The sequence below is a fragment of the Ctenopharyngodon idella genome, chromosome 5 (assembly GCF_019924925.1).
Source record: "Ctenopharyngodon idella isolate HZGC_01 chromosome 5, HZGC01, whole genome shotgun sequence".
Classification (NCBI taxonomy): domain Eukaryota; kingdom Metazoa; phylum Chordata; class Actinopteri; order Cypriniformes; family Xenocyprididae; genus Ctenopharyngodon; species Ctenopharyngodon idella.
In genome coordinates, this window is record NC_067224.1 from 11,673,679 (window position 1) to 11,701,075 (window position 27,397).

At 36.2% G+C, this 27,397-nt stretch overlaps 1 protein-coding gene across 8 annotated transcripts in view; it reads left to right on the forward strand.

Annotated features, from left to right (window-relative positions):
* Positions 1-27,397, forward strand: part of abr (ABR activator of RhoGEF and GTPase) — a 321,977-nt gene that overhangs the window by 217,534 nt on the left and 77,046 nt on the right. For 7 of the 8 annotated variants that reach the window (XR_007930235.1, XM_051893761.1, XM_051893758.1 and 4 more), the window contains 2 exons: positions 4,042-4,139; positions 4,217-4,348. Coding sequence is in view for 7 of the 8 variants with exons in the window: in XM_051893761.1 (XP_051749721.1) it covers positions 4,042-4,139; positions 4,217-4,348 (230 nt within the window). In the remaining variant the exon portion in view is untranslated. Of the gene's footprint in view, positions 1-4,041; positions 4,140-4,216; positions 4,349-5,114; positions 6,074-27,397 lie in introns of those variants that run through there. The other variant, XM_051893759.1, reaches the window with a different exon arrangement.

A 27,397-nucleotide genomic window follows, 5' to 3' on the forward strand; every position in this document is an offset into this window, starting at 1 on the left:
CGGGTGGAGTTGCATGCTTGCGCTTGGCCTTGGTTTTGGCCGGTGCAGGGCTTGATGGAGGATGAGAAGGAGGAAGCTGGCTTGGAGTGACTTCGGGAACAGAGAGGAAGAGAGCAAAAAGTTCTTGATGGGATAAACCAGTTTTAGGCATGATGTTCCGATTGAAGAGTTATTCCAGAAACTTATGTACTGGCCAGTCGTTGATGGAAACCTGGCATTGCGCCAGACGAACGCTCCGGCGTATAGAGCTGTGGGGAGCTGTCCGGATCCTTTCGGTGGAAGGAGAATTTGGGTTCTCTCTATCAGAATCAGGATCTGGATCAGATGGTTGATCTACCAGAGATAATACCTCATCGACCTCCAGATGAGACATTATTCCAAGTAGGTAGATTGGAGGCAACAAAAGGAAAAATATGATAGGAGTTCTCATATCGTGCGGCGTGCTGATCACAGCTAGGATACGGTATAAATAAAGCAACGTAAATGAGGAAGTACCTCCAATTGGTTGGTGTCGCAGTACTGAAAGAACCAATCAGCGATTGATAGAGTTTCATGACTGAACTTTATATCGATCTCCGACTGGCAAAGTCAAACATCATTAGTGCCAACATGAATAATAATTCTAGAGAATTTACGATTAGCATTAGCCAGCACTTTTACATTTGCTTTGTTTCATATAAATATCTAATTTCATCTGGAAACATCAGCTAGAGAATGCGGTTCCTCCCCCAGATGACAGCACTTCCCATTTGCCATTGTGTGGGGCAACCATAAACATTTGGGTCCAATTTAAAACCCTGAACCGTTACAATCTTTGTATAATACAGAACCATCAGTGGTTATTATCTTTCTACATATGCACCAAAGTGCCAAACCTCTTACTTTTATTACTCTGAGATTATTTATTCATCACTTTTTTAACTAATGGAACCTTTCAATGACAACCTCTTGAAGAAGATTCTCATTGAGCTTTTTGCTACACATACCTCTCATGGTGTGTCAAAAACATGGCTGAAGTAATAACGTTGCACTTACATCAGTATTTAAAAGTCCATTCTTATGCCTGAACCATTTTAAAAACACACTTCATGAAAGTGCCAGTCTCGTCAAGGTTCGATTTACACTCAGTGGTCACTGTCTGCAAACCTGAGTGCCTTCCCTTACCATCGTATTCCACTCTTTGTCCTGATTCATGTTGGATATTTATATGATTTCATAAATATATTTCCTGTTCTCTGAAGAACTAGGTTTCTGTGCCTGGTGCTACTAAAAACTAAAGCCTCCTCTGACCATGAGGAGAGATATAGCTGCCCTTATTTCATGTTTTTAGTATTGAGAGCAAGGGCAGTAGGGCTGCAGGAAATGGGCCATTCGTGGAGAAATCCTGACTGAGATGTTTGAAGGACAGCTCTGGTAATTGGGACAGGATGGGTTCTGGTAAAGGTCCTTTCATTTAGGAATTCATCAGTAAAGAATGGATTTTTATTTACTTTTCATTTACACAAAATATAAAATCAAAGCTGAGAAAAACATAACAGCAATAAATAAATAAATACAGAAGGAAGAAAGGCAAGCAGGTTTTCCTTGGTAGTTCCTACTTAAGAAGTCAACAAAAATATTTTATCCCTAATGTAACAAAATATAGAGCAAATGCTGTGCATTAGTTGTGTAATTCATGCTTCACATGTATTTGTTTTATATTTGTGCTGCCCCAAAGATTGATGGGAAATGTAGTAGACTTGGTCCCTTATAAATTTGCTAAATGTTTTTCTGTTAAGCTTTAGTGTTTAGCCCATTGACTTCTAAATGCATGAACAAAAACAACACTGAGACATTTCCAGAATATCTTTTTATGTCCGTGGAAGAAAGTAATTCACAAAATTTTGGAATGACCAGGGCTTGACATTAACTTTTTTGCTCACCAACCACTGTGGCTAGTGGTTTTCCAAAGTTACTAGCCACTCAGCATTTTCACTGGCCACAATTTTGCCAGTCAATTTTGCAAATCAAGACTACATTGTATATCAGCTGGTATGTACAGGTGGGCAACGGGTGGGCAATATAAGCATAATATGCGAAATTTTATATGTTATTTTTGTTAGGTTATATAAAAAGAACAAAGAAGCAAATTACAAATAGTAAATTTAAAAAAAATCTTTTTTCAGATACAGTAGGTTTATTTAACATGTATACATTTATTTAACATCTTTTGTTTTTTGATTAACATTAATGACAGACAGGTATTTAATTGGGCTGCTGAATGCATGGACGTAATATACTGACACATATCCAGTTTTTACCCACCTGTTTATGTCCACTTAAGCCATAACCGACTATATTCACACGATAGCCTACTCCACACGATGGGCATTTTGACATCTGTGTGTGCGTGCATTTGACTATTCAGGCGCAAGGAGAACTGATTGTGCGCGAGAGCGCTTCTGTTGTGTGTCATTCAGTGCGATTCTGCCTATCCCGCCTTCACTAACAGCAAGTTAATCAATAAAGAATTGTGATTGAATTGTAATTTTATGATACAAGCCCTGGGAACGACATAAGGGTCAGAAAATTATGACAGTTTTATTTTGGGGTGAACTAAAGGGTAGTGGTTTACTAAGTATTTAAGTATTAAATCATGTTTTAATAATCTTTTGTTGTGCTTTAAAGTAGTACACTCATTTTGATTTGTTGCCTAACATAAAGTGCATGTAAAGTACTTGATTACATTCATTTCACACTTAGGTATATTCTTTTAAAGTATATTATATCCATAGTAAGTACTCTTTTTAAAAGTATGCTAAAGAGTACTTATTTTTCACTAGGGGCTGATTGTTTCCACCATGATTTTATTAACTGAATTGCCCCCAAATCAAAAAGCCAGTCTCAATGAAAACCCTGAAATTCCCACTGAAGACATTGTGCTGTCATCTCATAAATACAATCATTCTGATCATGTGCGGCACCTTTATTCTGTGCCAATAGAGCAGGTGTGTATGCATGCTCATACAGTTTCAGTATAAAGTACACACCCACTCCACATCTATTAACATAACACTTTACACACCAGACTATCAATTACCAGTGGCCTGATTGACTGCAAACTCATGTTGAAGCCATGCTCACAAGCCCCACGGTGTGTTTTGAAGCTGACTGCTTCTGTCTGACACCACCTCCATGCTCTAGAACATCGCCTCATTTCTCTCCTGTCTCAAAAATACACCCCACGCATTGCAGAGTCAGAGGTCACGGAGTGCTGTAATCCATCAAGCTGTCAGTGGGCCACACACACTATAGCGATGTGATAAAGTTCAGTTGCTATTAGAGAAGTATGTGCTTAGGGGCTTTCACACTGGAGGATCATTTTCATAGTTCGGATACCTATTATATAAGTACTCGCTTTTTGGTGTGTTTGCACCGAAGGAACTGGGAACAATTTTAGTAACAGGAACGTCTTTTAAAGGGACTAAATTAGCTCCTACTTCAGAATAAGGTCTTTTGTGGAAACTGTGATGCATATTTTTTCAATATTCTTTGATGAATAGAAAGTTTAAAAGAACAGCATTTATTTGAAGTAGAAATCATTAGAATCATACTATCTCTTTTTAACAGTTTAATGCATCCTTGCTGAATAAAAGTATTTATAAAAAAAAAACTGATCCCAAACTTTTGAGCTATTGCGTACATTAATAGTATACATTTTTATTATTTTAATAGTAATTTTAGTATAAAATATAAATAAAAATATATAACACTATACATTATATATTATTATATAAAATTAAATTATTATAAATAATTTACAAGCTTTTTTTATAAAAATAAAATAAGTAAGTAAATAAATAAATAATTCTCTTTCCAAGTAATATAGATTTTTACTCTTAATGTAGGCTGTTTATGGGTGTCAAACATTGAATCACAAATCTGATGGAATTCAACTGTTTTGTTTTTGTAGGTGTGTGTATGTAACAAAAGCTTCCAAATGACCTTTTTATGAATGACTTTTTATCTCATGACGTTATTATTATTGTGTTCTCTCTGTAGATATGTACTGTACGCTGGAGGTAGACTCTTTCGGTTACTTCGTCAGTAAGGCCAAAACACGTGTGTTCAGAGACACAACAGAACCACAGTGGAACGAGGTAAGCTCTGTCATGTCATGATTCACCTGACCAATCACCATCATGTATGTGTCATTAATTCATTTGTTCTTCTACAGGAGTTTGAAATAGAGCTGGAGGGCTCTCAGTGTCTGCGGATCTTGTGTTACGAGAAGTGTTATGACAAATCAAAGCTCAATAAGGACGATAATGAGATTGTGGACAAAATCATGGGCAAGGGTCAAGTACAGGTAGGACAAAGAGACAAACACATTGTTAAGACACACGTGCGCAACAGCAAACATTAAGGTCTGTGAGTTGACCCCACCAGACTGGTTTAGACCACAAAAGGTTGGACTTAAATTGTAGTGGTTTCCTGATGTGAGTCATTTTTAATGTTGTCTGGTTTAACTGTGTGCTCTACGGATGGTGTGTTGTGGTGCTTTATTTTTGACATGGACAGCTTTACTGCCTGAGAACCCATGGCTTACATTTCTTTTTCCTCGCATACGTGGGAAATGCCCCAATTAACAAAGCGAGTATGTATGTCTTGAGATCAGTGTGTTCACATGTGTTTTGCGGTATGCAGCTTACGTTTGAAAACAGTTACCAGGGATGGCATCAATATGAGCCAGAAAATTCCCTTTCAGGAGCAATTTTTGAACAGATCATGACAAAAAAAATCGTAAACTTGCCCTTTTTATTTTACTGGAATAAAGCCTTCATTGATCTTCATTTTTGTGGCAACATTTTGACGACCGTGTTAGTTGCTAATGCTACTTTTTTAACTGTCATTATCAAGTCCTGTTTTGCTAAGCTTTATGCTTAAACCTCAGTCAATTTACTGTTTTTAAATTGTTTCATTCATCTTTTAAATCTGGTGCAGCTTATGGGGGACTAAAAATCAGGTGGATTTCATTGCACAGGAGGTTCATTTCTGTTTTGTGTTTGTGTTATTCTCTTGGGATCATATCCAGAGGTGAATTAACAGCAAAAATGATGATTTTGTTTCCACAGAGAATGTGGTGTGTATGTCATTGCCATCAGTATGTACAGATAAACACACATTACCACCACAAGCTAAACAAGCACACACAACACTGCTTCTGTAGACAAAGAGACGCTCATGGTCTTTGGGGAATAGAGATGATGCAGAGATGCTTTTTGCCTATGAGGGTGCAAACAAACTCCATAGAATGAGAAAAAATGCATTTAGGAAATTAGTGGCTTTTTGTTAGAATAATTTAGCTGTGTCCAAATTCACATACTGTATAGTAAGTACTACGTTTAGTTTGAAACTTGCTTCATAACCATTAAAAAAAGTATGTTCTATATGATATTTAGATGTATTACATCAGCCAGATTGTAACTGTCATGTGACCTGCAGCATCAGTTATGTTGCTTTACTGCCATTCCTATCCTGTGACCTCATGGAATAGAAAAGTGTCCATTGGATGCGCACTTCAGAATCTCTCTGGAAGTAGTAAGTCATCCGGGTACTTTTTGCCTGCTGTTTTAAAAATACTTTGAATGACATACTACTTGGTAGTGTTAATTTCGTTAAAGAAAATGGCAAGGCAACACCAACATCATTAAATGATAACTGTGACTATATCAACTTGCAATGTTGTTGACAAAAAAAAACTCTACAAGCTGTCATGGTGGCATTTGCCAGATGTCAAGAGTTTAAATCCCTCAAATCAGAACTTTTCTGTTAAAATGATACATTTTCTGCTACAAGTTTTACTTAATCTTTGCAATCTGGCAACTATGCGCATGCAGTCTCGCTACACTGTGGAAGAAGTGCAGATGATCTGAAAACACAGACAAACATGTAAGCTGAAGTTTAGCAATCTCCATTGAGGTATTCTGCTCAAATGAAAGTGTCATACAGCCAGTTTGTGTTAATCTGCCATAAAACCTTTTCAGTGATGAACTGTAAATCCAAGCATCTCAGCTATATTGTTTGTGATTATGGTTGCTGAATAAATGCACTTATGCAACCACTGTGTGAAAATACAAGTCTTTTTTGCTGATGTTTTAGTAGAAAAATGTTACTATAATTTGGAATTATTGGAATTACTATTATGAATTTCACAGTTTTAATCGCAATGATTAAATGCGTGTTATGTTTTTCCAGTTTTCATAAATAGAATGTCACTCATACTCATGATTTTACCTCATTTAGTTTCCTGATTTATTATAGACTATTTATCATACAAATGAAAACACTCGTAGAGAGTGTTTTAATTTGTATGATAAATAGGCTATAATAAATCAGGAAACTAAATGAGGTAAAATCATGAGTATGAGTGACATTCTATTTATTTTTGATAAGTGAAAGTGCAATAATTCTGATGAAATGTAAAAATAAATTTCCCAAATGACAACAATCGTTGCGATGATGATAATTTTGAGCAAAATAATTGTGATTATCAATTTAACCATAATGCAGCATGACGAAAATGTCACTAAAGTTTTCATCGACTAAAACTAGACTAAAATGGCCAGACACTTAGTCGAATAAAACTTGACTTAATAAATATAGGACAAGGTTGACTTAATATGATAAAAACTGAAAAATGTAAATTTGACACAGGACTAAGAATAAATTAAAAAATAGCTGACAAAATTAACACTACTACTCACTGTTTTTTGCCTACTATATAGTGAGTAGACATATTCGGACACAGGACTTGTGTTGTGAAACATTACTTTTAAAAGTAATGTTATAAGACTGTGTTATTCAATATAAACACAAATCCCACCCTGGAGCTGATTCTAAAGATGAACACAGTGCTAAATGCCTAAATAAGGCTGAAACAAATACTAACCCTTAATCAAAACCCTAACCTCAGTATAGCATTGGTAGAACATCCTGACTGATAGTATTACTGTTTGTCGCAATCAGATCCATCCATGATATTTCCGACCTCTGAAATAGATCCATTGTTTTCTTGACAGCTGACTGCATGATTGAGTTGGCCAATAGAATTAGTTGCATTATCACACGGTTTTGCACATTGTAAGTGCAGGGTTTTTTTTGTTTTGTTTTGTTTTTTTTATACAGTAATGCAATTATTTACTTTCAAACATTATGTTTCAGGTGTTTGTTCACAGAGAGCCGCTTCACAGACAGCGTGCCAGTACAGATTTGAGTTATTTTTTTGCATCTAATCGCGCTTGAATGGTTTAATAGCACTTGAATGAATGATAGCATGATTATATACTGTAGCACAGCCAAAGGATGCTGCGTTAAATGCGTTAGATATTTTTAACGTGTTAAAATTAAAATAATTAAATAAGTAAATTTACAGGAATAAAAATAATTTGTGTGTGTGTGTGTGCATGTGTTGAGAGAAATATCTTCACACTCACCCTTTAGTATATGTGACTCTCTCTCCTATGGTGTAAAGTATATTTTTAAGATATATTTTTTGCTTGGCCTTCTAGTTAATACCTTCCTTCCTGGACAGGAAGACAAGCCACTTCTGAAACTAAAGTCACTTCTTTCTATGCATGTGAGAGGCCTTGTTCGTATTTACAGTAAGTGAGTTTAAAAAGCGTGTTGAAACTGATGGTGAGAAGAAACTTTGTGCAGCACACAGGTCAGTATTGAAGCTAATTTAGATTCATTTGAGAGGTTATTACTGAGATATTCCAGCAATATTTCTTGAATCAATGTGTGACCATGAAACTTTCCAGATCCATTTTATTTAATTATTTGTGTATGCTAAGGAATTGTATGTCTGAAGTTCAGGACTTCTTTTTAAGCATCTAACACTATGAGCATCACATTTTAATACACAGTTGACATGAACACATATCAACATATGTGACTTTACATGTATACATATCTTAGAGAGAATGAGATACATTGATGACTTGATCAGGTTTAATTAAGTCAAACTGCACCTTTCCACTTTCATTCTTTGATATACCTTGGAGTACCATCTAAGTACCATGGCATATCTTTGTATTATTTAATTTAATTTAAAGGCGCAGTATTTAAATTTCACTGCTAGAGGTCGCTTATTCAAAACAATAACAAAGGTGTAGCTTGATGATGCCGTGCTTGACGATGCCGTGAATGAGCGTGGAATCATGGGAATTGTCATCTTCACCTCCATGGCCGATGGAAAGCAAGCTGATAGGGCAGAAATCATGTTCATGGATGACCTGTATTAAGGTTTTATTAATGTTACTGTGGTATGAAGCAGGGCAGTGTAGAGAGCCTTGGACATTTTACTCTGCTGTTTTTATCATGCCACAGTCGCCGCTGCCGCTCCTTTCATTTTGTTATGTTAATTTTACGATTAAAGTTACATTTAACATCCGCCTCCTTCCCTGAACTTGTGTTTTGTTACAGTTACATTTAGTCAATTAAATTCACATTATTTTATTTAATTCTAATGAAATAGCCACAAGTATGTTATGTTTTGTTATAACATTACTCTGTGCATTAGCTCAGTGGCTGAATATCATATTAATAAGAGCTTTGAAATATATTGTAAGGTGGATAAAATAATGTATTACTGTTACTACAAATAAAGCTTTCTCTGATTATGCTATGTTAGCCACTTGACAAAATAGTGTTGTCTCTGAGACATGGTACAAAAATATTACTGTTGGTAAATCAAGAAAACAAGAGAGCGTCTTTGGTGTTTTCATGTTTCCAAAATAAAGGTTTTCTATTTCTGTGATGCTAAAGCTGAATTTTCAGCAGCCATTACTCCAGTCTTCAGTGACTCATGATCCTTCAGAAATCTTTCTAATATGCTGATTTGATGCTCAATACACATTTTTTGTTGTGGTACTTAATATTTTTGTGGAAACCGTGACATACAATTTTTTTTCAGGATTCTTTGAAGAATAGACAGTTTAAAAGAACAACATTTATTTGAAATAATAAAAATCTTCACTGTCATTTTTTATCAATTTAGTGCATCCTTCACTCTAAGAAAAGTGTGTAAAAAATAGGGCTGACTGAACAGTGTTAATATGAAGGAATTTTCTATATTGATTTTTACAAGAATTTATGCATATTTTGAATTACACATTGCTTTGTTTTGTGTTAAAGGATATGTCCCTAAACTTAACAGATAATGTCCTGGCAATCTTACTGAACCCAAACTTTTGAATGGTAGTGTATATGTAAAAAAATATATTGTTATAAAAAACAGTTTTATTTTAAGAACTAGGGATGGACTGTAGAACTTTGTTTTATTTAAAAACAATAGAGGTCTATTGCATGTCTCCATTTAAATTAATCTCTCACATATTCTTAACAAACTTTAAATGCTGTACATATTTTACCCACATATTGCTGTCTAATTTGATTTGTGAAGCTAAGACAACTACTTTATTATTTAATAACTGTCATTCATGTGTTAAAGATAGTATTAGATTCGTGCCAGGCACTTTATGTAACAATATACTGTCTTATTTGCCCATGATCAGTGACATTGAGGACTAGGTCAACATCTGGACCATCTTATGCTCTAAAAAACACAATCCTCCAAACTAATCAGTCTCTTTCATTTAGATTATGTAATGCTGTGATTGTTGTTGCCGCCATGACTGAGCTTGATCTTCTGTTTGAATCTTTCTATGAATGTCTGTTTTCTTAACTGCTCTGGCTGAGGTGGACAGAGCCAAAATGTTTTCCTTCCCTCCCTGGAGAGATCCTGATTTAACAACTTTCTGGCTCCTACATGTAAAAATCCTTAAATGGTCATATTGTAGCAACTCCCGTATGATTTAAATGGACCCTGTTACTACAGTCATGTTTTATAGGGAGATGGGAAAGCTTATATTCATCTATTCAAGTTCACAATGCAGCATGATCAAGTTTCTTCCCAGGTGAAAAGGAAATATATTTAAATTGTGCTTCTTTAGACACACTTAATATATTAAAATTATACTATACTAAATGCACATTAAATGTATTATTTTGAAACAACTTTAAGTATAAGTGTATTTCAAGATGTACTTAAGTTCAATTTTAAGCTATTTGCAATATATTAAATATATTGAAATTGTGTTAAAATGGAACCACTTTAAGTACATTTAGTGCAGTTTAAGTGTATCTCTTTAAATTAGGGCTGTCAATAGATTATTTTTTTTATTTTTTTATCGTGACTAATCATGCACCCTTAATCGCGATTAATCACACACTTATCATGAAATTAAGCATACACCATTTATCTTGTTTAACACGTCCATTTTGCCATCATTGCCTATATCCAGCAAAGTAAACCCTCAGATTGAAGTGTGATTTTCACAAAACTGCTTTTTTCAAGGTAAATTTAGATGTCTTTCCAAAAAAGGACACCAAATAACCAAATGATTTGATATAATTCATACATTTATGTAGGCTACACCAAAGCACCCATAAAAAATCACAGTGTATTGTATGTGCAACAGCAAAGAGCTTGTTTACATTTTAGACAAGTCAAGTTGCCATACTGAACAGGACCACACGGAGATGCCAAAAAATACCTAAACCAACCGCCTTGACCTGCATATATACTAAAGTACACAGCAACATACACAGGGCAAATCCAAACATTATCCTGAATGTGTGTGAAAACAACGTGAATGTACTGAAATGTGTCTGTGCATAAATACAATGTGCGATCAGTGCATCGAGAGCGCTCATACATGATTTGATTCCGCATCAATATAACAGACTCACGCGTGCTTCTTTACATCACCGCAATCGTCTTTACTTTGATTGCAATCCTCATCCATCAAAACTTTCATAGCAAGAAGCTGGTTTGCTTTATCCAGCCGAGAAACATAGTTTTCATATCATCTGGCCATACAGCAGTGGGATGTTTCGACGTTCCGTTCAGACAGGAACAGCGCAATGCGGGAGGGCTCGTGCTCTTCAGATACAGTGACAGAATATGACAGAGTTCGTGTTTTAAAGCGAAACAGACACTGGAATGAATAATTCTCTCTGCCATCTCTGATATAATCAGCATGGATCATCTAACTGCATTACATAAATTATGTTATGACGCAATTTCACATGCTTCCGTAATTTTTCCGCGTTAAATACGTCAAATTATTTTAACGTTTAAGGATTTTTAATTAATCGCATGCGTTAACGCGTTAACGTTGACAGCCCTACTTTAAATACATTTAAAATGTACTTTTAATACTTCTTAAATTACAGTTAGAGTATATTTGAAGCATTGTTTTAAACCCTTAGCATTCCTAAAGTCTCTTTTTGAATGGTATTTGTACCGCGGGTGGTAGTGTGCTTCATGAACATTTCCAATACAATTTCAGATCATTACAAATACATTAGCATTACACTACTAGTTTATTATAAAGCTTTTTCTTCAGTATACAGGTGCTGGTCATATAATTAGAATATCGTGAAAAAGTTCATTTTTTTATTGTAAATTATTTTAAAAAATGAAACTTTCATATATTCTAGATTCCCTACATGTAAAGTAAAACATTTCAAAAGTTTTTTTTTTTTAATTTGTTGATTAGAGCGTACAGCTAATGAAAGTCCAAAATCCAGTATCTCAAAATATTAGAATATTTACATTTGAGTTTCATTAAATGACCATCCCTACAGTATAAATTCCGGGTATCTCTTGTTCTTTGAAACCACACTAATGGGGAAGACTGCTGACTTGGCAATGGTCCAGGAGACAATCATTGACACCCTCCACAAAAAGAGTAAGTCACAGAAGGTCATTACTGAATGGGGTGGCTGTTTACAGAGTGATGTATCAAAGCATATTAAATGCAAAGTTGACTGGAAGGAAGAAATTGGGTAGGCAAAGGTGCACAAGCAACAGGGATGACCGCAAGCTTGAGAATACTGTCAAGTAAAGCCAATTCAAACACTTGGGAGAGCTTCACAATGAGTAGAATGAAGCCGGAGTCAGCGCATCAAGAGTCACCACACTCAGACATCTTCAGGAAAAGGACTACCAAGCCACTTCTGAACCAGAAACAACGTCAGAAGCATCTTACCTGGGCTAAGGAGAAAAAGAACTGGACAGTGAACAGTGGTCGAAAGTCCTCTTTTCAGATAAAAGTAAATTTTGCATTTCATGTTGAAATCATGGTCCCAGAGTCTGAAGGAAGACTGGAGAGGCACAGAATCCAAGCTGCTTGAAGTCTAGTGTGAAGTTTCTGAAGTCAGTAATGATTTGGGGGGGCCGTGACGTCTGCTGGTGTTGGTCCATTGTGTTTTATCAAGTGCAAAGTCAATGCAGCCATCTTCCAGGAGATTTTGGAGCACTTTATGCTTCCATCTGCTGACAAGCTTTATGGAGATGCTGATTTCCTTTTCCAGCAGGACTTTAGCATCTGCCCACAGTGCAAAAACCACTTCCAAGTGGTTTGCTGACCATGATATTACTGTGCTTTATTGGCCAGCCAATATGCCTGACCTAAATCTATGGGATATTTTCAAGAGAAAGATGAGAAACAGTCGATCCAACAATATACAGATGATCTGAAGGCTCAATAGTGCCTCAGCAGTGCCACAGGCTGATCACTTCCATGCCACACTTCACTGATGCAGTAATTTGTGCTAGGAGCAAGTCATTTGCTGTAATATGTCCTGCCGATCAAGTATTGAGTGCACAAAAGAACATACTTTAAAGAACTTGAACTTTTCTGTTTTGCAAATCCATTTTTTGATTGATCTTAGGAAATATTCTAATATTTTGAAATACTGGATTTTGGACTTTCATGAGCTGTACGCTCTAATCATCAAAATTTAAAAAAAAAACTTTTGAAATGTTTTACTTTACATGTGGGGAATCTAGAATATATGAAAGTTTCATTTTTAAAAATAATTTATAATAAAAAAAATGAACTTTTGGATGATATTCTAATTATATGACCAGCACCTGTATACACACTTTGAAATCTAGAAAACATTAATGTACTATATATTGTTGTGTACATTACAAATATTCTTACAGTACATTAAAAATAGTACAGCAGCATTTCATCTTTTGACTATAATACATTCTAGTAAATGAAAAAAAAAAACATTTCAGTTATACCTGTACTACTGAAAAGTACAGAATTTTACATCAATGAATAAATAAGCATTACAATGCAATTTTCTGAAAAAGTCACTGAAAAACAAAGTGCAGAAGTGAATAGTGCCTTTTTTTTTTTTTTTTTTTTTTTTACAAATGTAAGCATGCAAATGCCTGAACCAAACAAAGAAACAGAAGTTTAAATGTCACATCTTCATCTTCACATCTTCATCTTCACCTTCAAGCGGAGGGTCACTTCTTTGAGCACGATTTGCATTTTCTGGGCTTGCAATTCAGACAGGGTATCCTAATCAGGGTATCTTCCGTTCATTCGTTTTCTGATTTAATATTGAAATCAGAAAAATTAGAAAACGGTACTTTTTTCATTTTTCATGTTTAAAAAGAAAACGAAAAACAAAAAATTGGCTTGTTTTTTCGTTCTGGGATTGGAAACGAATAATCAGCTTGAATATTCAATCTCTACATGTGGGCGGGAATGAAACGCCTTTGTACGGATTCTTAACACATTTATTGCAACTACATTTCATCTCTTTCTCATAAATATTAGTTTATTTTGCAGCTGCACATAAACTACCCCTAGCCTACAACGTTGGCACACTGCCTGTTTTATTTAACTGACCAACTATAAAAATATGTGTGGCAAAGCTGCTAGACGCACTGGGCAGCCGGAGCGAATGTAGGCTACAATACATTGAAGTAAAGTGTAAATCAGTAAAAACTTTTGTTTTAGACAACACCCTGAGTTTTGGACATGGCATGAATTTGAAATATGACAGATATGAAAATATATTAAATGTTATTAGCTCCTCAAAGCGGTGCTATTAGTTCAGAGATGGACTTTATTGTATTGGGAATTGGATGTCATGATTTGATGACGGAGGTGAACTCGTTTGAGATGCCAATTTGAAATAGGCTATCACACATTTATAAAAAAATAAAAAAAAATAAAAAAAAAAAGTAAATAAAAACTCAGCCGAATTAAATTTTAGGGGTAATGTTAAATAAATACAGTGTTAAATATAGCCATTATAGTGCTCTCTCAGTTAACACTATATATAAAAAATAACACTAACAATAAAGAGATATTTTTATAGCCTATTTATTGCCATCTGTTGGTGTCAGAAATTAACTTTACCATAAGGGCAATTGATTTTAAGGGTTTTTTTTTTTTTTTTTTACATTTATATAGGATTTTTTCCTAATCTTATTAAATTTGTAGATATGCCATCTTTAATGTGAAGTTCTTAGAATAATATGACGCTATAGGTTGTTACCTGTTAAATCAGTATCAACCAAAGCCTTGCAGAGGTGGCAAAGAAGCAGCACCTGAAGTTGCTTTTAGATCTATTTAATGAGATGTTAGATAATGTTACTCAGAGAGGGCAGTAAATGCGTAGCAATTACAATTGCATAATGTAATAATATTAATGTTTTAAACAACATTTTGAATACAGAAATATTAAATGAATAACAAAATGAAACGATATTTGGATTATGAAATTAATGTGGCCAGTAGGTGGCAGCAAGTCCTCGTGTTAATGAATGAGTCATTTATTCAACTGATTTGTTCAAAGACTCTGATTCATTCAGGAACAAAACACTGCTCTGTGCGCTAGGAGTCAGTCGCACAACAGTTCTGATTTGCATGGGAAGTTTAGTTGGCAGAGAAAATAAAACGTTTTTGTGTGACATCCATTAATACTCAATATTAATGAAATAAACTCAGAATATTGCCTAAAACAAAAGTTATGACTTCAAGAAAAAAATAGCATGTAGGCCTAGCCTATTATATACATTCTGTATATTTGACATATCATACGCCAGTGATAACCTACATTTCCTACACTTCTCTATGGGAAAAAAAAAAAAAAAAAAAAAAAAATCTCAAAATAGAATAGGCCTAATAGATATGCTGTGACTGTAAAATACACAAATAAATATCTTTTCATAGCCTATCTGTCATATCATTTAAAATTCATCACGTTGTCTAAAACAAAAGTTGTGACTGCTGCATATTTACACTTAAATCGATACTGGTACTTTGCGCTTTACTGCAATGTATTGTACATTCACTTCGGCTGCCCAGTGCGTCAAGCAGCTTCGCTAGATTTTTATAGTTGGTCAGTTAAATAAAACAGACAGTGTGCCAAAGTTGTAAGCTAGGGGGTAGTTGTGTGCAGCTGCAAAGTAAATTAATATTTATGAGATAAACTAATATTGCACGTGTAGATGAATTTATGTCTACACAGAATTAAGCCCTGACTCTGCACCAGTACGATTTGCGTCAAGCCATTCACTAGTCTGGTTATTTGATGAGAAAGAGATTAAATTTAGAATAAACGCATTAAGAATCCGTACAGCTGTAGAGCGAGGGACTTTTATTCTGTTGAGTGGAACCGATGAACAACTGATGACGACATGGTTTGATGTCTGGTTGACCAATCAGTGGAAGAGGCGTTTAATTCCCGCCCACATGTAGAGGTCGAATATTCAAGCTGATTATTCGTTTCCAATCCCAGAACGAAAAATGAAAAATCAAGCCATTTTTTTTGGTTTGTTTTTTCGTTTTCTTTTTGAAAATGAAAAACGAAAAAAAGTACCGTTTTCTAATTTTTCTGATTTCAATATTAAATCAAAAAACGAATGAACGGAAGATACCCTGATTTACCCTGATTGTGTATCATTTGTTCAGTCATTTTTTGAGTCAATATTGAAAGTAGAAAAATGAGAAAATGGCTCCTTTTTCGTTTTTTTTTTTTTTTTTTTGTAAAAAAAAAACAAAAAAAAACAAAAAAAAAAACGAAAAAACAAGAATTCAGCTTAATTTTTCATTTTTCACTCAGGGGAAGAAAGACGAATAAACAGCTTGAATATTCAGTTTCTACACGTGGGTGGGAATTAAATGCCCCTTTCTGCTGATTGGTCACCCGAAGATCAAACCGTGCCGTCATCAGTTCTTCCTCAGTTCCGCACAGCAGAATAATAGTCCTCCTCAGCTGCAGTTGTACGGATTCTTAATACGTTTATTGCAAATACATTTAATCTTTTTCTCATCAAACAACCAGAATAATGAATGGCTCGACACAACCTGTACCAGGGCACAGCTTAGACAGGGCTTTCTTCAGCGGTTCTCAAAGTGCCAGGGGGTGCGCAAAATAATTAGCTATAGCCATATTTTCCGGACTGTAAGTCATGTTATCATCACATGCGATCATCAGTGATTTATATAATGCATTTAATGTCACATAATATAAATGTAGACTTTTAAAAGTAGGTGTGTCAAGTATTCGCTTTGTTTTGGTTCTTGTTTGTAGCCTGCGCCAGAAAGATGTTAAAGGAGGTCGAGACATGCTAGCAGCGTATTCTGATGTTTTTTTTTTTTTTTTTTTTTTTCAAAGGCATGACATTTTGTACTCATTTTGAATGTGCACAAATAAAAAAGTAATTTTACCATTTTGAATGATGTCCTACTCTCATCTGTTTGACTATAATGAGTATTAGCTTAAGTTATTTTCCCTTCTGAGTAAAAAATCTAAGTGGTCGCGCTCACACAATATATCAGTTCTGGCAGTTCTGACTTGACATCGCAGCCAAAATAAAATACAGTCAATCAAACATATAAAAAGTTTTTCTGCTTAATTTAATTTGTCTGTTGTACAATTTAAAGATACCGGTTTTCCAAGCGTTCTGAAGGTATAATGTAGGGTTTGGTGGAATAAAAACTGAAATGAGAAGTTAAAAATCGTGCATTGCAGTCCTGTGTACGAGTGTGCAGCAGTTTGCGGTGAGTCCTTTGTAGATATCAGTTATAATACATTTTAATAAAACACAAGGCCTACATTATAAAACTAAGAAGAATAAGTATTTTAATCTCTCTGTTGTTCTCTGGATGTCAGATAGTCCAACGCTATCTCATGACCAATTCGTACGTATTTTAGTGGCTAATTCGTATGAATTTGTACGACCTCACTCGTACGAATTCGTACGATTTTTCTAAACCCCAGTGACGGATAGATTTAGGGGCGGCTTTGGGGTAGGTCATTCGTATAAATTCATACGAATTTGTCAACTCGTAAAATACGCACGATTTAGCAAAAAACTTATGAATTTGTATGAGTGAGGTCGTATGAATTCGTACGAATTGCCGTGAGATCGGGTTGGATAGTCAGAATGACAGTTCTTGCGTGAACATTAATAGGCCTGTTATATACCCAAACCCAAGTCAATGCATTTCTTTCCTTTTTGTATTAGTGTGTAAAAATATTTAATTTACAACTAATTAGGGCCCGAGCACCGATGGTTTGAGGACCCTATTGGAATTTTTCTCGTTTATTATTATTCTTCTCCAAAGTGAATCGCATTTTTGAGGGCCTGAACATGCTCGAAAACTCATGAAACTTTGCACACGCATCAGAAGTGGTGAAACTTTACGTCTGTTATGGGTTTCAGAATTGGGCGGGGCAATGGTGGCCTGACAAAGTTCGATGTTTCGCCATGAAACAGGAAGTTCTTGAAACTCGGGTATACAATGTCGGATCTGTCCCAAACTTCACACGTTTTATTAGAGTAGTGACCTGAAGACATCTTCATGACAATATACAGTTACAGTCATAGCGCCACCTGTGGGCAACAGGAAATGACATGTTTTACACCGTGATTAACTCCTCATAGAGATTTAACCAGATCAACATCATATGTTGTCAGTCTAATCTTAAGACCTTAGTGATGATAAATATCAAAGATCTTGAGTTTTCGTTGGAGGGTGTGTCCGTGGCAGCCTGACAAAGTCTGATGTTTGTAACTCAGGCATACTATGTCTGATGTGCCTCAAACTTCACATGTGTGATAAGAGTCCTGGCCTAAAGACATCTATATGACAATATTCAGTTAGTCGTAGCGCCACCTGCTGGCAACAGGAAATGGCATGCTTCACACTGTAATTCAATCCCAGGAACTCATTTCAATATGCCACGAAGTACCAAACATGCTAGAAACACGTTAAATCATGCAACACTTAGCTAAGTGCTAATGTATGCGATTAACGCCACGAAACAGGAAGTTGTTGTAACTCAGGCATACAATGTCCGATCTGCTCCAAACTTCACGTTTGATAATAGTCCTGGCCTGAAGACATATACTTGGCAATATTCAGTAACAGATAAGCACCACCTGTTGACAGCAGGAAAATAATTTGCCATAATTCTCCTGTATTTACTCGCTTACATGCATGTCGCCCACTGTTCACTGTTTTCCTAAGGCCACCGGGTGGTGGTGAGCCCAGGTGCGAGGGCCCTTTCATCGCTGCTTGCAGCTTTAATTATATTTATAATTATATTTATATTTACAGTGGGTACGGAAAGTATTCAGACCCCCTTAAATTTTTCACTCTTTGTTATATTGCAGCCATTTGCTAAAATCATTTAAGTTCATTTTTTTTCCTCATTAATGTACACACAGCACCCCATATTGACAGAAAAACACAGAATTGTTGACATTTTTGCAGATTTATTAAAAAAGAAAAACTGAAATATCACATGGTCCTAAGTATTCAGACCCTTTGCTGTGACATTCATATATTTAACTCAGGTGCTGTCCATTTCTTCTGATCATCCTTGAGATGGTTCTACACCTTCATTTGAGTCCAGCTGTGTTTGATTATACTGATTGGACTTGATAAGGAAAGCCACACACCTGTCTATATAAGACCTTACAGCTCACAGTGCATGTCAGAGCAAATGAGAATCATGAGGTCAAAGGAACTGCCTGAAGAGCTCAGAGACAGAATTGTGGCAAGGCACAGATCTGGCCAAGGTTACAAAAAAATTTCTGCTGCACTTAAGGTTCCTAAGAGCACAGTGGCCTCCATAATCCTTAAATGGAAGACGTTTGGGACGACCAGAACCCTTTCTAGAGCTGGCCGTCCGGCCAAACTGAGCTATCAGGGGAGAAGAGCCTTGGTGAGAGAGGTAAAGAAGAACCCAAAGATCACTGTGGCTGAGCTCCAGAGATGCAGTCGGGAGATGGGAGAAAGTTGTAGAAAGTCAACCATCACTGCAGCCCTCCACCAGTCGGGGCCTTAAGGCAGAGTGGCCCGACGGAAGCCTCTCCTCAGTGTAAGACACATGAAAGCCCGCATGGAGTTTGCTAAAAAACACCTGACGGACTCCAAGATAGTGAGAAATAAGATTCTCTGGTCTGATGAGACCAAGATAGAACTTTTTGGCCTTAATTCTAAGCAGTATGTGTGGAGAAAACCAGGCACTGCTCATCACCTGTCCAATACAGTCCCAACAGTGAAGCATGGTATTGGCAGCATCATGCTGTGGGGGTGTTTTTCAGCTGCAGGGACAGGACGACTGGTTGCAATCGAGGGAAAGATGAATGCGGCCAAGTACAGGGATATCCTGGACGAAAACCTTCTCCAGAGTGCTCAGGACCTCAGACTGGGCCGAAGGTTTACCTACCAACAAGACAATGACCCTAAGCACACAGCTAAAATAACGAAGGAGTGGCTTCACAACAACTCTGTGACTGTTCTTGAATGGCCCAGCCAGAGCCCTGATTTAAACCCAGTTGAGCATCTCTGGAGAGACCTAAAAATGGCTGTCCACCAACGTTTACCATCCAACCTGACAGAACTGGAGAGGATCTGCAAGGAGGAATGGCAGAAGATCCCCAAATCCAGGTGTGAAAAACTTGTTGCATCTTTCCCAAAAAGACTCATGGCTGTATTAGATCAAAAGGGTGCTTCTACTAAATACTGAGCAAAGGGTCTGAATACTTAGGACCATGTGATATTTCAGTTTTTCTTTTTTAATAAATCTGCAAAAATGTCAACAATTCTGTTTTTTTTCTGTCAATATGGGGTGCTGTGTGTACATTAATGAGGGAAAAAATGAACTTAAATGATTTTAGCAAATGGCTGCAATATAACAAAGAGTGAAAAATTTAAGGGGGTCTGAATACTTTCTGTACCCACTGTAATTTTATTGTTAGTCTGGTTGTTTGATGAGAAAAAGATTAAATGTATTTGCAATAAATGTATTAATAATCTGTACAACTGCAGCAGAGGAGGACTATGATTCTGCTGTGCTGAACTGAGGAAGAACTGATGACGACACGTTTTGATCTTCGGCTGACCAATCAGCACAAAGGAGTGTTTAATTCCTGCCCATGTGTATATAACGAATATTCAAACTGTTTATTAATTTTTCTTCCCCAGAACGAAAAACAAGCTGAATTCTTGTTTTTTTTTTTTTTTTTTTTTTTTAACAAAAAAACAAAAAATGATCCATTTTCTAATTTTTCTACTTTCAATATTAAATCAAAAAATGACTGAACGAATGGTACACGGATTCAAATGATGATTAATGATTTGTTTTCCTTTAAAGAATGACAGTACTCTGAGTACAATCTGATTATCGACACAATGCCCGTCAGAAAGGCAAAGGGGGAGGTGTTGCTGTAATCTATAGTAATATTTACAGTATTAGTCAAAAGTCTTTCAAATATAATTCCTTCGAAGTGATGGTACTTTACGTAACATTATGTAGGTTGACATTTGTGCTGGCTACTGTATACAGGCCACCAGGACACCATACAGACTTTATCAAAGAATTTGCTGATTTTCTGTCGGAGTTAGTATTGGCTGCAGATAAAGTCCTTGTTGTTGGTGATTTTAATATCCATGTAGATAATAAAAAAGATGCATTAGGATTGGCATTTGCAGATATTCTAAACTCTATTGGTGTTAGACAACATGTGTCAGGACCCACTCATTGTCGTAATCATACTTTAGATCTAATATTGTCACATGGAATCGATATTGATGCTGTTGAAATTCTGCAGCACAGTGACGACATCTCAGATCATTATCTAGTCTCGTGTATACTACATTTAGTCAAGGCGGCTAAACTGCCTCCATGCCATAAATATGGTAGAACCATCACTTCTACCACTAAAGATCGCTTTATAAATAATCTTCCTGATCAGTTTCATCGCCTTAGCATACCAGAAAGCTTAGAAGACCTCAATGTTGTAACAGAAACTATTGCCTCTGTCTTTTCCAGCACATTAGACTCAGTTGCTCCTTTGCGCTTAAAAAAGATTAAGGAAATTAATCCAATACCATGGTACAATGAGCACAATCGGGCCCTAAAGTTAGCAGCCAGAAAAATGGAGCGCAGCTGGAAGAAAGCAAAACTAGAAGTATTTCGCATTTCGTGGAGAGAGAGAATGATTGAGTACAGAAAGGCCTTAAAAACTGCTAGATCTGCTTATTTTTCAAAACTTTTAGAAGAAAATAAACACAACCCTAGGTATTTATTTGATACAGTGGCTAAATTAACAAGAAATAAAGCTTCAACTTTTGATGTTTCCACAGAGCACAGCAGTAATGACTTTATGAACTTCTTTACTTGCAAGATTGATAATATTAGAGAAAAAATTATAACCATGCAACCATCTATTACAGTATCGCATCAGATAGTGCATTGTAGTGTCCCTGAGGAAAAATTCAATTCATTTACTGCTTTAGGAGAGGAAGAATTGTCTAAACTTGTTAAATCATCAAAATCAACAACATGTATGTTAGACCCTATACTGACTAAGCTATTGAAAGAAATGCTTCCAGAGGTTATAGATCCTATTCTTAATATCGTCAATTCATCTTTATCACTAGGATACGTACCAAAAACTTTTAAGCTGGCTATTATTAAACCTCTTATTAAAAAACCACAACTTGATTCTAGAGAATTAGTCAATTACAGGCCGATCTCAAATCTCACTTTTCTGTCAAAAATACTAGAAAAGGTAGTATCATCACAACTATGTTCCTTTTTAGAAAGAAATAGTATCTGTGAGGATTTCCAAGTGATTTGCTCTTATCATCAGATCGTGGTTGTATCTCTCTATTAGTGTTACTGGATCTTAGTGCTGCATTTGACACTATTGATCACAATATTCTTTTAAATAGACTCTTTAAATTATGTTGGCATTAGTGGAATTGCATTGTCATGGTTCAAATCATACTTATCTGACCGTTATCAGTTTGTAGTAGTAAACGAAGAGATGTCATATCGATCACAAGTTCAATATGGAGTACCGCAAGGCTCAGTACTAGGACCGTTGCTGTTCACTCTGTACATGCTACCCTTGGGAGATATCATTAGGAAGCATGGCGTTAGTTTTCACTGTTACGCTGATGATACTCAGCTCTATATTTCTTCGCGCCCTGACGAAACTTACCAATTCACAAAATTAACAGAATGCATAGCTGATATAAAAAATTGGATGACCAGTAATTTTTGGACCAAAAACTTCGATCTCAGAATTCAGGCCAGCTGATAATACCTAGAATATCAAAATCAACCACAGGTGGTAGATCCTTCTCCTATTTGGCACCTAAACTCTGGAACAATCTTCCTAGCATTGTTCGGGAAGCAGACACACTCTGTCAGTTTAAATCTAGACTAAAAACGCATTTCTTTAACCTGGCATACACATAACACATTACCAATTTATACTTTCAAATCTGTTAAAGGATTATTAGGCTGCATAAATTAGGTCAGCCGGAACCGGGAACACTTCCTATAACACCTGATGTACTCGTTACATCAAAAGAAGAATGGCATCTACGCTAATATTAGTCTTTCTGGTTATCCCGAGGTTCACCGTAGTCAACCGGATCCGGGCCGTATCCAGGTGAGACCAAGGACCTGCGCCTTGACACGACCACAACGCAGCCCTGAAGTATCAGCAGAGATTGAGTCAACTAGATCATCCACTGTGAGGGCCTCATCGACACGACAGCCACGACACAGTTCCTCAACAACCGTCCATACCGCCGTGATGAATACGATCCTCAATTGGATGGAACTGGAATAAATACTTTGAATGTTGCGATCCTATCGGACTTATGATAGCTACCTGAATCGTAACAAAGCACTGTTGGCCAGAGGAGAACTGGCCCCCCGACTAAGCCTGGTTTCTCCCAAGGTTTTTTTCTCCATTTAAACACCTATTTGCCACTTGTCTGCCACCTGATGTCACCTGATGGAGTTTGGGTTCCTTGCCGCTGTCGCCTTTGGCTTGCTTAGTTGGGGACACTTGACATTTGACTTGACATTTGATATTCAACAGTGCTTTGATCTGCCTGCATTGACAATATTCTTTTAAGAGCTGCTGTGCAGCCAAATAATGTACCAGTTATCAATGTAAAGCTGCTTTGACACAATCTACATTGTAAAAAGCGTTATATAAATAAAGGTGACTTGACTTGACTACAATGTACCTGGTGGGTAATGTAATCGAAACCCTTTAGTCTCAGCAGTTTCAGATGTGTACTCTTATAAGCATCCCTTTTTACAATTTGATCTTTGTACTTATCTGTAATTAGAAATGTGTATTTTAAAATAAACAGAAAGTTAAAATTGTCAAGCTTGAACAAATATAAACATAAATCAATGAACACTACCATAGTTGGCTGGTCAGCTCAAACAAAGTAATTGTGTGTTCATAACGTGGTTTTTCAAAGATGATTTACCTCATTGATGAATGAAGCCAAATTGTTAAGGAAATCAGAAATAAATATACAACTTAAATTTGCAAATAAAAAGAATGTTTAATGTAATGTTGTACATGTTATAATGACTAATTATTCTTTCTGCCAATACATTGGACAATGTTTTATAATTGTTATAAGACCGACAAATGTCACCACATAGACTTTAAACAGATCTATCAAAGTCTTTAGAAAGGGACTTTGACTTTATACCAGTGCTTAAGTTGCAAAATATCTTTCTATTGAAAATATTAAAATTATAAATATATAAATATTTAAAATATATTGTAGTAGGCCTAAACATGGTTATAAAATACATTTAAACCCACTAAAAGCTTAATTATTTTGCTATGTTCTTAAAGTACACATAAAATATACTTTTAAGTAAAGCTGGGTGCACACTGTGCGATTTATAATAGTCCTTTACGATTGTTGCTTGTCAGACTGTACGAACATGATCCTCATGTTGCACTGTGGGATCTCAGCTGTCCTATATGTCAGACTGTACGACAGTCAGGACACGTTAAAAATGGACGCGTGCTTGAAAACTTGTCCGGAGTTTTACATCATAAACCCACACACATTCGGTGACAGTGAGCTGCATTGCGCGCGGGACTGAAATGGTGGCTAACAAAGAAATCTCTAGCATTAATTTTGATCATGGCTTATCTTGAAAAACGAAGACAATTTGGCATTTGTCGTAGGAGAAGTCACACTGCAAATCTTCTGACACTGCCAGAATTTCGTCTGAGGTAAAATTTGATCACAGCGGTCATTAATCGGCTGTCGGTGAACATGTCAAACTAGCGATCAGAGACTATAGATTTTTGCCTAGGATTATAGGAATCTTTTAGGATTCTCAAAATTTGTCTCAGGCGACGAAACCGTGGACAAAATCGCACAGTGTGCACCCGCCTTAAGAGTAACACTGGTATGTTTTCTGTTAATACACTAACTTCACTAAAAGTATGCTTGTGTTTAGCATTTTTTTAAGTCTAACTAAGCATATATTTATTTACCAAAGTACTTCTAGTATACTGTTTAGAAAAATATTAAAAGTATGTTTGTATTTAGCATATTTCTTAAAAGTGTAACTAAGCTTATATTTATTACCAAAGTACTTCTTGTATACTTTTTTTAAAAATATATTAAAATGCAATTCAATACATTTTTAATGCACTTCAAAGAAGCATGTTAAGAATACAAATGTATTATTAACATACTACTTGCATTTCAAGTATATTTTTAATACATTTAATACTACGTCTTTTTCACCTGGGTTGCATCAAGTAATTTTTCTACCCACACTAAAAACCACAATACTGTGCAAATCAACAAAATTACAGGCAATCACAACAAGCTCAATGAATGAGTTTGTTGCTGTCAGCGTGAACTCTCCCTGACGCTTGTCGTGGTTTGGACATGGTGTTACTCAAAGTCCCAGGATTGAGTCTGAAGAAGTCATCCATTAATATCACTCAGGCCATTTATTTCAGTACTACTACTTGGCTTTGAACCACAAGGAGTTGATCTTTGACCTCTAGTGTTTTTGTCTGTAATTGTCCATTAAGTGAACCAGCCAGCACTTCTTATTGAAAACTATTCAGTATCTGTATGACCAATCAAATGCAAACACTTATATGTCCTGCCAAATCAAGCTTTAGGGAGCATATTGAAAAGACACAGTGCTTAATGTGATTAACATTTAATGTCACGCCAGCACTTTACATGGATGTGGTGTTTATCTATCTATCTATCTATCTATCTATCTATCTATCTATCTATCTATCTATCTATCTATCTATCTATCTGTCTGTCTGTCTGTCTGTCTATCTGTCTATCTATCTACAGTGCCCTCCACAAATATTGGCACCCTTAGTAAATATGAGCAAAGGCGGCTGTGAAAATAAATCTGCATTGTTTATCCTTTTGATCTTTCATTCAAAAAATTCACAAAATTCTAATCTTTCATTGAAGGAAAATAATTGAAAGTGGGGGGAAAATCACATTATGAAATAAATGTTTTTCTCCAAAACATGTTGGCCACAATTATTGGCACCCCTAGAAATTCTTATGAGTAAAATATCTCTGAAGTATATTCCCATTCATATTTACATTTTTTTTTTTTAGCACACCAGGGTGATCATGAACATGAAATTGTCCAGCCATGACTTCCTGTTCCACAGGAGTATAAACATGAGGAAACACAAAGGCCAAATTCCCCTAATCATTCATCACAATGAGTGAAACCAAAGAATATAGTCCTGATGTGCAGAAAAAGATTGTTGAGCTTCACAAAATAGAAAGTGGCTGTAAGAAAATAGCTAAAGCATTGAAAATCCTCATTTCCACTATCAGGGCAATAATTAAGAAGTTCCAATCAACTAAAGATGTTACAAATCTGCCGGGAAGAGGACGTGTCTAAATCGTCCTAATGCGCGGTGAGGAGGAAAGTTCAAGTGGCCAAAGACTCTCCAAGGATCACAGCTGGAGAATTGCAGAGATTAGTTGAGTCTTGATTCTCAGAAACCCTAAAAAAAATTATCAAACAGCACCTACATCCCCACAAGTTGTTCGGGAGGGTTTCAAGAAAAATCCTCTGCTCTCATCCAGGAACAATCTCCAGCATATTCAGTTGTCAGACACGACTGGAACTTCAAACGGGACCGGCTTCTATGGTCAGATGAAACTAAAAAAAGAGCTTTTTGGCAGCAAACCCACCAGATGGGTTTGGTGCACACATAGATAAAAAGTACCCCATTCCCACGGTTAAATATACTGCTGGATCTTTAATGTTGTGGGCCTATTTTTCTGCTGGAAGTCCTGGACATCTTGTTTAGATACATGGTATCATGGATTCTATCAAATACCAACAGATAAAAAATCAAAACCTGACCGCTTCTGCTAGAAATCCTATAATGCGTCGTGGTTGGATCATCCATCAGGACAGTGATCCAAAACAAACATCAAAGCCAACACAAAAATGTGTCACTGAGCACAAAATGAACCCTCTGCCACGGTCGTCCCAGGTCCCCTGACCTGAACCCTAAAGAAAATGAGTGGAGTGAACTGAAGAGAAGAAGCACCAACATGGAGCTGGGAATCTGAAGGATCTGTAGAGATTCTGCATGAAGGAATGGTCTCTGATCTCTTGACAGGTGTTATCCAAACTCATCAGGCATTATAGGTGAAGACTCAGAGCTGTTATCTTGGGAAAAGGAGGTTGCAATAATTGGGTGCCAATAATTGTGGCTAACATGAACTAGAGAAAAACATTTATTTCATAATAAGCTTTCCCCCCCAGTTTCAATTGTTTTTACTTCAATGAAAGGTTAGAATTTTGTAATTTTTTTGAATGAAAGATCAAAAGGATAAACAATACAGACTTATTTTCACAGCCACCTTTGCTCATATTTACTAAGGGTGCCAATATTTGTGGAGGGCACTGTATCTATCTATCTATCTATCTATCTATCTGTACGCTATATTGCCAAAAGTATTGGGACACCCCTCCAAATCATTGAATTCAGGTGTTCCAATCACTTCCATGGCCACAGGTGTATAAAATCAAACACCTAGGCGTGCAGACTGACTCTACAAACATTTGTGAAAGAATGGGTCGCTCTCAGGAGCTCAGTGAATTCAAGCGTGGTACTGTGATAGGTTGCCACCTGTGCAATAAGTCCATTCGT